General features: G+C 40.4%; 1 protein-coding gene across 3 annotated transcripts in view; it reads right to left on the bottom strand.

Moving 5' to 3' along the window:
* Positions 1-13,200, bottom strand: part of KIAA1549 (KIAA1549 ortholog) — a 155,007-nt gene that overhangs the window by 60,802 nt on the left and 81,005 nt on the right. For all 3 annotated transcript variants that reach the window (XM_069003051.1, XM_069003050.1, XM_069003052.1), the window contains exons 2-5: positions 10,088-12,766; positions 8,512-8,600; positions 2,658-2,835; positions 1,011-1,138 (exon numbers count right to left, since the gene is read on the bottom strand). In XM_069003051.1, the coding sequence (XP_068859152.1) occupies positions 1,011-1,138; positions 2,658-2,835; positions 8,512-8,600; positions 10,088-12,766 (3,074 nt within the window). The remainder of the gene's footprint in view (positions 1-1,010; positions 1,139-2,657; positions 2,836-8,511; positions 8,601-10,087; positions 12,767-13,200) is intronic.

Genomic DNA, 13,200 nt, shown 5'->3' with positions numbered 1-13,200 from the left:
CACCATGCACACCCAAAACCCACCAACAGTTAGAAGCCTTTTTGTGGCACCGATACACACAGCACCTGTGTCCACGTAGATAAACTCTTCTAGAAAATAAGAAGTATTTAAAATAAGTTGGCTAAGCTGATAGTCCAAGAAATTGTTTTGCATGTTCTGTCTTCTATGCAGTGACGCTGTGTCATTGTGTTTAAAGTTCTGAGCACTTTTCTGTATGTACTACATAGTGCCTTAGGTATGATAAAATTTATGCCATTTTTCTTCCCGATTTTATTTTAGGGTACCACAGATGGGTATTTTTGATGTCAGTTAAACAACGTAATAAAATTTTTACTGATTTTGGTATTACAACAAAGTTAGATTAAATTTAAGAATTCAAACAGAAGAGGGAATTGGTCTCATTAAATTGAATTACTGACTTTCCAGGGAGTTTTAAGCTCTGCTGTGGGATTTAGTGCTCTGCACATGTGCAATAACTTTCATGTGTGAAGTTCCAGTAGCAGCTGTCACAGACATCATATACTGTGAGTATTTCTAGACCTCAAAAGCAACTAGCATGTTTGCTCACATGATGGCAGGGTCATGTAACTGCTATATTCCCTAACAGGGTCTCTAGCAGGGCAACGAGACCTGAAGGTTTTCTTCCAACAAAAACTTTATACCAACACCTTACTCTTTTATAGTAAACTGTGATGGGAGCGACTTTGGTAAGGGTTGGAATAGTTTTTATTTGAGAAATTATAAACCCTATCATATTCAGTAATATAAATCATCATCTTGGATCATTTTTCAAAAAGTTCGTAAACAGAGGGATACGTGGTGCTATATTATTTTGTAGGGGGGAAAAACCAACTGACCTCATGACAAAGCCTCATAGTTCTACATGACCTAGAGACTGCAAGTGGCAGCCAGTGAATATCTAACTCATTTTACTGTCTGGATGAAACATGGGACAAGCAAAGGTGAGGGGGGGAAAAAGGGACAGACACAAAACATGCTCATCTTCTTACCTGCACAGTGAAGTTGTAGAACTCCTGGTGTTTGTTCACCTCCAGGAATGCCATTGTCAGCCCTCTCTCAATGCGCTGGCTAAAGTTACAGAACCCAATATCCACGTTTCGAGGTACAAACTGAAGTACTGAAAGGAAAGGGCAAACATTATTCCTACAGAAAAGTATTTCCACGAGAGAGAACAAAACAAGCAACAGAATTCACAGGGCTATCATTTTCTTCTTTCGTGAAGCTCAGGACACATTCAGTGAAACACCAGATAAAAATACATTAAAAATACATTTTGTGTTGCTGCAGTAAATTCTCTACTCACTAATATTGGTTGTAGCGGCAATTAGATTTCTAAAACATATTAGTGACAAAATACTCTCTGTTTCCTCTTGCATACTAGGAGACCTTCACCATATACATGTGGCTAGCTTCACCTGACTTGACCACTGAATGGGCCACACTGAAATCCTTAATACCCAACCAAGCCATGAAAATCTTCAGGAGAAAAAAACAAGAGATCTCTCTTTCTTGTAGCCTGAAATACAGTATTTAGCTTATCTAAAAGACTACCTATTGGATCCATTAATGCACATTAGTATTGGTCTGGTACTTGCAGAAACGCTTAGTAAGCTACCTGTTAAATTTAGATACAGACATCTTTAAGTTCAGAAGAGAGAAAGAAAGAGCACAAGATAGAAAGAGTGAGTTTAGAGGAATGTGATCAGGCACACACACCTGAACTACGTGCATACCTGTGGATTTCCAGATATAGTCTTAACCAAAGAAATGCTATGGTTAGCTTACCCTAACAGCAATGTTATACAAGGTTCAGAACTGAAAAATACAGCTACTGTCTATCTATATAACCACATTAAGCAGTGGAAAAGATATCACACCTGCACAGTTAAAGTGATGTCTTGCTATACAATTATTAACAGAGAATAAACAACACACAAAATGTTCCTGAACAAAAGTACCACGCTGACATTTATTAACTCTGCTTGTATGCTGAGTCCCTGTCACTACCTCATTACACAGTCAACCAACCAGGCAGGTAGCTTTATCATGCAAACAGGGCCCAAAGAAGATTTTAAATGACAACACTGACTCTCAAAATCTATTACATGAGTACTAATTTGCTTTAGATTATTAGCAGTCATAAACTTTGCATAAACCGCTGCAATACAGCAGCTATGGAAAGCTGAATACTACATAAGCAATCTTCCTGCTCATGCTATGTGTGAGCCATCAATCCTCCTGCTCACCAATTCTCCTACATCACAACAACACAAAAAAGGCAGCTTTTAATATAAATTTCATCTGAAATTGACACAAGCATTACAAAGTAGCTGCACTGTGATTTTATGAATAAATGTTTCATACATTTTTTTTTCTCACCTTTAGAAGCAAGAAAAAGAGCACACCTATTTTACAATGTACCAAAAAAAAAAAATCCTGAAAAAAATAATGAAGTGATGGGGTTAACTGTTTACAATTTATGACCTCTCCACCACGGACCTGTAAATTATGGCATTAACAACAAGAATTAAGATTCACAGTAGAACACAGGGTTTTGACTCAAGCTTGCATCACAAGTGAAGAAGTGTGAATCAGTACAAAGCTACCTTTTCCCCTCTGTGTCAGGAAGAACTCACCTGTCTGAACTTGGAATCTGTTGTCTGGCACTGTGAAAGAAGGATGCAGTGAGAGGATCATGGGGGCCTCACCACGAAGAAGACTGCTGTTCATAAGCACGTTTATGACAGCTATTGCCGTGTAAACAAAGGGACCGGATGTCACCAAGAAAGCAAATTTGGGGGAAACTTTATAAACCTGCAAAAAAAGAAAAAAATCAGAAATTATAAAAACCCAAACACGTCAATGTTAAATCTGGCAACGTTTTAGACCTACACAGCCTCAAGCAGTTCAAAGCCACCTCGTCAAGAGGTAGGAAAATGCAATCTTTATTTTTCAAAGAGCAGCAGAAGCACAAACACAAGTGCTGTGCCTTGCAGCCTCTGCTCTAGTGCATCAGAGAGGCAACTCCCCTGTGCCAGGTGCACCTACTGGAATCTTCAGTACAACACACCAATCTCACCACTTCTTGATTTATCACATCCCCACATATTAGCACTCCGCCTTGCCTACATTCCCCTGGTGTACATAACATTCCCCATACAAAATTCCTGTTTACTCACTGAACTGCCTGCATAGCCTCTGCATTTCAGTCATACACCACACAGTGAATACCTCCCATACCATTCCTACGTGGCACGTATGTGGAGTAAAATACACATAACCAATGTTCTTTGGATATAATTTTCACACTCAAGAAAACTTTCTTCCAGGGAACACTTCTATCTGCTTGTTTCAACACAGTGACCACATTACAATTCTCCTCTTCCAATTCATGTCCTGACTTTGAGTCTTCTTAAAAACCCTGAGGAGCCTTAGACATCATGTAAAAGAAACAAGATTGCAAGTTAAATACAAACCTTGAACCATGCAGACACACTTACCCACCATTTCTCAGTCACCTAAGTAAGAACAAAATGAAGGTTTTTATTTACTTGAACACAATGCAGTGTCTTCCTTCCTTCAGAGAAACCATCTCAATATTAAGAACACCTGTTCCCCCACCATTATTTTCTTCCTTTTCGGTTTACTCCCCCAGTTTGCTTTAATTGCCTGTGGCAGTCACACCTCAAAAGTATTTTGGGATGTGCAACATGATGGCCTCACAGATAAATAATGCAAACCAGAAACCCAGAGTTTCTGATGAACGTGGGCCTCTTAGCTGAAGGGATGCTAGCACCTTGCAGATGCTGTGCTGGTGAAGGGATATGTTAGGTAACTTCAGGATGAGCCTTACAGAAAAGCACAGGGCCACTTAAATTGCGACCCACGTGTTCCTTATTCGTACTTCTGCTGTAAAGTGATGGCAACAGTTGTTGAGATGAGACAGCAAGCTCCTCTTTCCTGTCCTCTAAAAGCATGCATTTCAGCGAGCTCATCTTCACCAGAAGAAATTACCTCAGCAGCAGAAGGAAATGAGAAAAATAATCTATGCTGCTCATTATGCCTTTCTTTTTTCTTAGCCCACAAATACATGCAACATCCATCTTTTATTTTAAATGGATTTAGATCCATAAAACTCAAATTTGTTTGATATGAATAATATGCACAGCTCTTTTCAGCTCCTCTTATCTGAAATTTTATTCTTTTATCTCATGATGAAATAATCTCTGCAGCTTCAGTTTGTCAAATGGAAACAGCAGTTAAAATGGGTAACACATGCCAAAAGAAAAGTTGCCCATTACTTGCAAATGAGACTATTTAAAAGGGAAGAAAAAGAGGAATTAGAATTACAAATCTCAGTGACAGTTTGCTAGTGATTTCTAAAGCAATGTATGCTGAGGAAGAGAGGCCTACTGCAGCCAGCATATACTTATGCAATCGAGTTGGGTATTTCAGACACGAAAGCAAGACTCTGATAACCAACTCAGCTGCCTCCATCTCTGGCTGTGCTTGACCTCAAGACACCAGGAGAGCAGCCTACCCTGGAATTAATTTTTTTAGCTCAACAGCTAACACTGGTTCCCTTCTGTGCTTCACTGCATCAGAAAAGCAACAGCAACTCCAGAATGGACATCCAAAATAAAAATCCACTTTTAACAGTAATTTTGAGGTAGGCAGATTAGAACCACTACAAGTCAAAACAATAGCTATTTCTGCTTGACATATTGCAGGGTTGTCTAGAATTAGCTCTCTTCAGCCTAATCCATATGACAGAAATAACAGACCCATGACAGCATGATGCTGTCTACAAGCTAATTCACAGAGAAATCTACAAAGCTATCTAGGATAGATGAGCACAGCTCATGACTCTGGACTCAGGATTCATGAATGAGAATCGCTGCTTTCGGCACAGCTCTAATGGCTCACAAACCCAGCCATCCATCCAACCCTCTCTTGGAAGTTTCACCTCTACTGCCAGGACAGCTAGATGCTAACAAATTAGGTAGCTGAACCATCACATTTTAGAGTGTCACTATTAAAGTACACAAGCACAGATTTCTTATACTAAAAGGTACAAATTTTTTACTTTAAGCCTTGGGCCAGAAAGCCAGAGAAGCACACAAAACTCCATGTGCACTTTGGAGCCCTTCCTGCTGCAAAAGCAGAAACCTTCAGTAGAAGCACAGAACTCCTAACAACACCTCGAGTTAAGCTATCCCTGCTCCAAAGTGCAATGACTAACCCAACTCTGCTGTTTCCAGAACACAACCTACCTCATTCCAAGCTACCCTCACAAGAGAAAGCACATCCAGTACAGAAAGTTTTTAAGCCTCAGTTCACTAGAGGCTAGGAGAGTATTTAGGAAAAGCATCACTGTATCATTTCTCTGTCCCTTATGAGGTTTCCTAAGCATTTGCTAGTGATTATTGTCTGCTAAAATACTTGACCAGATGCACCTTTGCCACAACCTAAGCCATGCCAACACTCCACTGTATTATGCTGTGTAAACATCTGGCAGAAAGCATCAACAACTGATTTCCTCACTACCACCTTATTAAGAATCCTATAAAAAGCCTGCAGAGGGTGTTTAACTTCTTGAAGACAGACTACAAAGGCTCACAGGTCTTAAAAATGAAAGAAAGCTTCTGCTTCTATGCACTTTAGGATCTTAAGGCAACAGTTCTCACTGGTTTTACACATCTCCACGGTACCAGCCAGAACTTCAGCAGTGGTGAAGCAGCGATGAAGCCAGTGCAAGACCACAAGGTGGCATCTTTGAAAGAAGCATTTACCTGGCAACGATGTGAACTCCTTATTTTGGAAGCAGAGTTCACTGATTTGGGATTACAGGAACTGGTAGGTTAAGGACACCCCCCCCCCCCTCCAACCACATTAAATACAACAACAAAGTGGCTACGGTAAAAATGCTAAAATGCATGATAAAATTTCCTAGCACAAATGAGGCTGGCAAAAACCTTTTTCCTGTTGGCATGAACTTAATGGCACCAGGGGTCCTGGCAGTGAGTCACTGCCAACACCATTGTATTTCGCACCCCAGTGCAAGTCAAGTCAAGAGAACGTTGTCTAACAGATCTTACCCAAGTGTCATAAGCTTTACCTTACAGAAAGTTGACTAAAATTACTCTTACTCAGACAATGGGGTCTTATTCTTTTGCAGATCCAATATGTTGAGACTAAGTAGAAAAAAATTTGAAATTTTTCGTTATTCTCATTTTGCTGTAAAGATTTTTCTAGGAAAAAAACTGCCAAAAGTTTTTTTTCATTTGGCAGGATTCTGCCTCCTCTTTTTTCCACTTCAGCAACTCACTATGTTTGAAGTAATAAAGTAGCAGACTGAAGTTTCAACTGAAAAAGTTGAGGGGAAAAAAATGTTTTAATCCTCTTTTCACTGCTAAACTTGCTTCCTATTTAAAGTGAGCAGCAGTTATAGCCATCACTGCCATGGATTTTGTTTTTCAAGCATACATTACTATGAAGTTAAATTTAACTGGACTGTCTCCTGATTTACTGTACATTACATCACAGCGAGGGAACATCTGTGAGCTGTAATAAGAGACACAGTAAAAAAGCAGCTTAGAGAAGTGCACTGCTTTACCATAACTTGCAAACACACACATTGTTTCTGGGTACTTTCAACTAACAAAAGTCGGGTCTGTTTGATTAATTAAGTTTAGTGAGACAGAGAAATTCTGTTTAAGATATTGCATTACATCACCACTCAACATGCTGCTATTACAGACAGCTCTTTTTCAAAATAACAGTTTTGTAAGTATTCCACAGTTAGAGGTGAAAACATATTTGCTAGTGTTTATTTTTAGTGCATAACCCATATGATAGCAGCATTCTAGAATAGCAAGACTGATTCAGCAAAGATGTCTTTCCTTTTGATAAAAAAGATTTTTCAAAGAATGAAGCTGGACTAGCTGCATTATTTATAAAGTTACTTCTGAGAAGCCTTGGGACTTCTTAAAAGCCTTCTCCTATTGAGAGCTTAACAAGGCAATAGTAGGCCTGAAAGGCAAGAAGTTAAAGGGAAAAAATATAAAGCAAGATATCAAATTTGTTCCAATTAGCCTTCAAACATTCAGCAACAGATTTTGTCTTACTGCTTATTAAGAAGGTAAGCACTCCTGTATTACTAAGCTGTGTAAGGTCACTGAAAATTAAGTGTGTTTCTATCATTATGAACATCTGACTTCTTCTTGACTATTCCAGTTTGCACAAACTGAAGGTATAATTACAAACCAGTAGAAAAATCTCTTATATATAAAAAATCTAAGTAGCTCATGAGCAGGCGTTGCTACAAGGACATAAACTACATATAATTTACAGAGGCAGCTCACTGTAGCTGAAGTTTGGCAGGAATTTATAACACTCCTATCTTGACTGAGTAGTAGAGATGTATCTCCTCAAACATCAGACAGAAGCTGTTTAATAACCAAGTGCAGTGATCATGGGAGATGCCAAAGTTAAAGGCACCAAGCAATTCTGTGCATGGAGAAATGCAAGTTATGTTCAACAAACTGCTACTTGAGTTAACTACATAATGAAAATGAGATCACTGACTCAGAAAAGATTATTTGGTGCTGGGCTATGACAACTACATGAATACAGACATGCAAAACTGCAAGTGCAGCTGAACCTCATCTACACCAGTAATTCCATTTAAGTATTTCCTCACCACTGAAGTATCTGATTGTACAACAAGGGTGCCCCCAAACTACCCCTACAGTCTTTTCCTCTCAGACAGAGGGTTTGAGACAGACGTGGAGAACAGAGCCTTTAACCCTTGTCTCAACTAGACCATCACTTGGAACTTAGAAAACAATACTGAAATACTGTTAAAAGATGATTCCTTGAATATCAAAGCAGAGAAAGCTTTCAGAAAAACCCAAGAGTACAGCTATTCCTGTGAGGGGGGTAAGGACAGGAGTTACACCTACCTGAAGTCTCAGAAATAATATCTTACTATTGCACACCTGGACTTTTTCCCCTGCCAAATCAGGCATTTAGGATTCCAAATGATTCCTCCCCTGCCAAGTGTTGATGGTCTCACTTATAACATAAAACAGCACAAGGCTGGGGAGAAGGTTTTGTTTTGTTTAAAGTGCTAAGTATGTAATCGGCTAACAGAACAAACAGACCTGTTTAACAGGTATTCTGAAGGGTAAAAGTTCTTCAGTTTCAATTCACCAGCCAAAGGAGGTGAGCAGTAGAGTCTGGACAATGCTTGCTCACCTCTGGCAAAACCAAGAAAGGTCTGTCCTAGGAAATTATGGCATTCTAAAAGTAAAAAAGTTGACATCATGTTCACATTTTAAAAAAACACAACTAACATTTACGTTAAAATAAAGCTGTCTCTAATACAGTATCTACGGACTGTTTGAATTACTATTTTAGCTTGTGAACTAAACCCACTATTGTATTACATTGATCAAAGAGTAGTTGTACACTCTTCATATCACTTACCTCTAGCTCTACTGATCTCCTGAACTGAACTCTGAGTACTTGTCTGATGGATTCACTGACATTTCGTAGAACAGCTCTTCGGGCCAGCACTAGAAATTAATGTCAGTCAGAAAATACACTTTAGCTTCATCTCTTGGGTTTTGATTCAAAGTTGCATTTTCAATTGTGCAGTGCATGAAAAAGCAGGCACAGAGATCAGCTGCATCAAACAGGTAAGATGAACAACAAGGACACGGGTAAAGGTGTGACTGTATCCTAAAAAGTGACTGTAAAGTTTAAGGAACTATACGTTTATTTCCTTTCTCTTGTTTTGCTTTTCCATAGCTAATGTCTTTAGCATTCTGATAAATGAAACTTTTAAAGAGCCACTGATGCATTCAAATGGGAAAGTAGCAGCATATTTGGTCTGACTTGTGAGTGAGCCTGCTATCACAACATAATTAAAAGTTTTGTAGGCAATGCATGGAATGCAGATAAGGTCAGAAAAAAGCCACAGAAAATATGCATCTACTTTTCTCTTAAATAAAAAGTAAACAAACATGACATTAATTAATGAAAGGGAAATCCACAGAGTAAGAAAGAGCTTTAAAATCCCCACATCCCAATGGATGTCATGTCTGTTACAGTCACACTTAACACCGTGACTATGGGTTAAGCAAACAACTGAAAAGCATCATGTTGTCATCCTGCATTTACTTTCCATCAGTAACTTGCCTACAAAACTAGTCAAATTACACCTTTAAAAAAAGTTTTCCTCATCACTAGCATAGCTAGATCACCTGCATATCTGGAGGATGAGATTATGCTTATTCTGCTTTATTTCTTACTACTAAATCTTAAGGGTAAAAAATATTGCTCACCATGAAAATGCAGCACTTCTGCAGCTGCCTTGGATTAGTTTGCTGGTATTGTTTTGTTAACAAGCTAGGAAGAGGCAGGAAAACACCAGAAAAGCAAACATAGATGCTAAGACAATTAATTTTGAAACACACTAATGTCACTTTTTCTGGTTACAAACACACCAAATCCAATTGAAGGTAAGTATGGGAGGAGGTAAGATACAAACATAGGCTAGTACGGTAAAATTATAAAAATGGTAGCGAAACCCAAAAGTTTTTTAAGCCAATTCTGCTCTTACATATTACATTACCTCACATGCAGGTGTTTATTTAATAAACAGCAGCAACAACTGAAAGGAGAAACTTACTCAGTCAGAACATTAAACAATTTGGCAGAACAGTCCCATGACAGGAACATTCATTTACAACCGATGAAATGATAAAGCCGCCTCTAACTCAGCACACTTGCATGCATACATCAGCAATTTTAGAAGACAATTTCATTCTCTGTGCAGTGTAATGTATTTGTAACTTCCTATCACAATGGACTTTGTTCAAGTGAATGCTATTATTTTTAACAGTAAATGATAAATCAGTGCTTTTACAGCTCTTTGTCTAAATTTACGCTGTGTTTCTCTGAAAGGTTCACTTAGTTAATTCAAAATCTGCAATTCAGCTAGGGGGTCGTATTACAGTGGCTTCTGAAAAACAAAATGAAAATGTTGGGAATATCTTACCCGCAGTGACTAAGTAGGCATCAGGAACAGTGATGTCGCAGACATACGGGTGCCTGGTAGTAGTCATGGCAGAGGTTACAACCATCACTTCAGATAGAGTAGTGGTCCTCAGAGGGGTGGAGGAGAACGTCCCCGGGCTGCCTGTAGCACTGGTGACAGTGGTAGAAGGAGCTGATGCATCAGCACCAGAAGTTACACTGCTTCCTGATGGAAGTTCATATCCAGGAGGAGGGCTAGCAGTCGGAGGAAATTGTGTGGGAGCAAACGACGAGGTCACAGACAGAGATGCTGTAGGAAAGGGCATCACGCTGATGGTGTCGGCATCTGATGTGAGATTGTCAGGGTCTGTGGGAGGAAAGGCTGTGGGGATGCTGCCCTTGCTGCCAGATGTTAAAAGCAGCGTGGGGTTAACTGTAGCACCAATATCCTCATCAGAACCCAGAGCAGTTGAAAGTAGAGATGAAGATACATTTAAGACAGGAGTTGCTGGAAAGGTAGTAAACGAAGAGATCAGATTCGTTTCACTGAGCAAGATGCTGCTGGTAACAGACTGGGTGTCGGAAGTGGGCAGCACCAGGGTAGGAACCACAGAGTGAGAGATGGAGAGTGAAGGCTCCAACTGAGAGGTAGCTCCTGTGGCAGCTGAGGTAAACACAACTTCAGAGCCCACTGGCAGTACCGAGGATGCTTCCAGAAACACGGATGACTCTAAGTGAAAATCTGATGATGGCGTTATTTCAGAAACCTGCGCATCTGGAAGGGATGATGCATTTGAATAAAAGTATGATGTTGGGCCAAGATGTAACTGAGAAACCTCGGTGTCAGCGGCAGAGCTGACAGCGGTAGCTAAGTCCCAGCTGGTAACATCCAGAGAAAGTACTGATGTCCCAGTCAACAAGGTCTGAGGTAAGAGTGTTGATAAATCACTCTGCAGGACAGAGTAAGAATTTAGCATGGTCAGTGATAAAGACAAGTAGCTAGATTCAATAAGAAATGGTGTTGATAAAAGATTGGATGGAAAATCTGAAATATTTAAAGACGGGTCATCCCTTGTAGACGTCTTGCCAAGCAAAACCACAGATTCTGACGGCATTAATTCTGGCAATTCCAGCAAGGTTGTCCTACTGATTGCAAACAATGCTACTGGCTCACTCTGGATGACAGTAGAGTCCAAAAGAACAGTGGTGGCACCAGGAGGTTCTACACGAGCGCTAGGAGTCAAAGAAATTGTTTCCAGAACAGGAAGGGCCTGGGAAACAGAGATGTTCACTGATGTTTCCCCAGGGAGCAGATGGTAAGAAGGAGATATTGTTATAGGTGTTCTAGTGTCTGTAGTGCTTATTAAAAACATGCTTGAATCAGGGAATTCTGCGAATCTTGAAGAAAGTGAAACAACTGGTCTTGATGGAAAAGAAGTATCAAAAATCTCAGGTGTAGGTTCCTCTAATTCATAGCCGTCAGTAATTATAGTTGTAAATGGAGTTATGCCTTGTACTTCAGAGGCTTTGACGGTCAAAGTTTCAACATAATCGCCTGAGCCCACATCATGCTCTGGGGAAAAGCCTGTTTCTGGCAGAAGTGACACTGAGTCACAATACAGACAGTAACTGTATGATCTTGTGTAAGGCACTGGACTCTTGAGCTCACTGACAAGCTCTGATTGACTTGCTATTTCTGAACCAGCAGGCAAATTTGGTGCTGCAGTGGAGAACTCACGTGTAAACGCGTTGGCATTAAGAACTGTATTAGAGTTCAGGGAAATGGCAGCTGAGTCAAGAGGGAAAGACACAAGTGGAAGACTAATAGGAGAAAAAGCAGGCTCAGCACTGGCTGCTGAAGCTGGTGTGGCCCACGGAATGCTTGGAGGGGAGTAGGTCCTTCGACTGAGAGATTCTGCTGCCCTGCTACTCACATGGGTGTAAACATCACCATACAGGTCTGCACGTTGTGCTGTGGCATCTGGGGCCCCAGGGCTGGTTTCACCCAGCAGCTTGAGATGAAGAGGCAATCCCTCTGAGGCAGTCCCAAAAGGCAGAGCTGTTAAACTTGCAGTAATGTTTTCCTGTGCCACAAGTCCCATCTCTGAAGGAATGGAAGTGAAAGGAACAGCTGTATTTGGAGGGTACAACAGCAAGTCTCTGCCTGCTGTTAGCATTTCACGATCTGGTACAAAAGGCTTTAGTTCCATAAGAGTGTAGCTGCGTTCAGGGAGAGCACTCAACGGAGTCTTCTGCTGTGCTGTTTCTGAGATATCATACGGTGAAGAAAGGACAGATAATGAAGGTGTTAGCAACACAGTTTCTAACATTTCTCTTGATGGCTCTACTGTATTAACTGAGTGATGATCTGCTAAAACTGCAAAAGACTTCACTGGAGGAGTCCACTGTGCCTTTGAAAAGGAGCTAATAAATTCATCATCACTTAGGAATGCCTCATTGCTCGTTACAGAGACATCTACCAACGGCGTACTTCTCCCTTCTGAAATCCTGGCTGTTTCTTCTTGGCTAGGTAAAGTCCCATCAAAGGAAGCAGCAACTGATGATAAAACTGTTTGAAGCAAATTACTTTCTTGGGACTCCAAAGTACTTTTTGCTAAGGCTGTTTGTGTCCTGCTGCCTGATATGCTTTCATGCACCGTTGAGAAAAAGGAAAAATTCTGCTGTTCCAAGGATCTCTCATCTAAATCAAGAGGGAGAGAAAAACAAAAGCCAAAACACAACAGATCAACACAAGTAGTAAGATTGCTATGAGCAAACCTCACACAGAGTATTTCTGGAGACAACGCCCAGAATTCAAGGGTGAAGACAAAGCATCCCAGTAAGTAACAAACCTCCACAAGCAAGTCAGCATAAATAGTAAGATTTCTTGTGAAATCTTCATTCCTGGGAAATGAGCAGGACAACACAAGCTCCTCTCACTGCACTGACACGTCTCTCTACAGGAGCACTCTAGTGAGCCCCGTGGAAGAGCAGAAAGTGGCTCCCTCTTACCTGTGCAAGGCTACAGTGCATAGCAGCTAATGGTCTCACAAAGCAAACATACCAGAAAGGGTAACAAGGAGAACAATGCAGGGGAAAATCTTACATAATTTTAGGTGTTTTGCTTTCCTTTAG

The sequence above is a fragment of the Aphelocoma coerulescens genome, chromosome 1A (assembly GCF_041296385.1).
Source record: "Aphelocoma coerulescens isolate FSJ_1873_10779 chromosome 1A, UR_Acoe_1.0, whole genome shotgun sequence".
Classification (NCBI taxonomy): domain Eukaryota; kingdom Metazoa; phylum Chordata; class Aves; order Passeriformes; family Corvidae; genus Aphelocoma; species Aphelocoma coerulescens.
The sequence above is the reverse complement of the archived record's forward strand: the minus strand, read 5'-3'. Positions and strand labels throughout refer to the sequence as shown.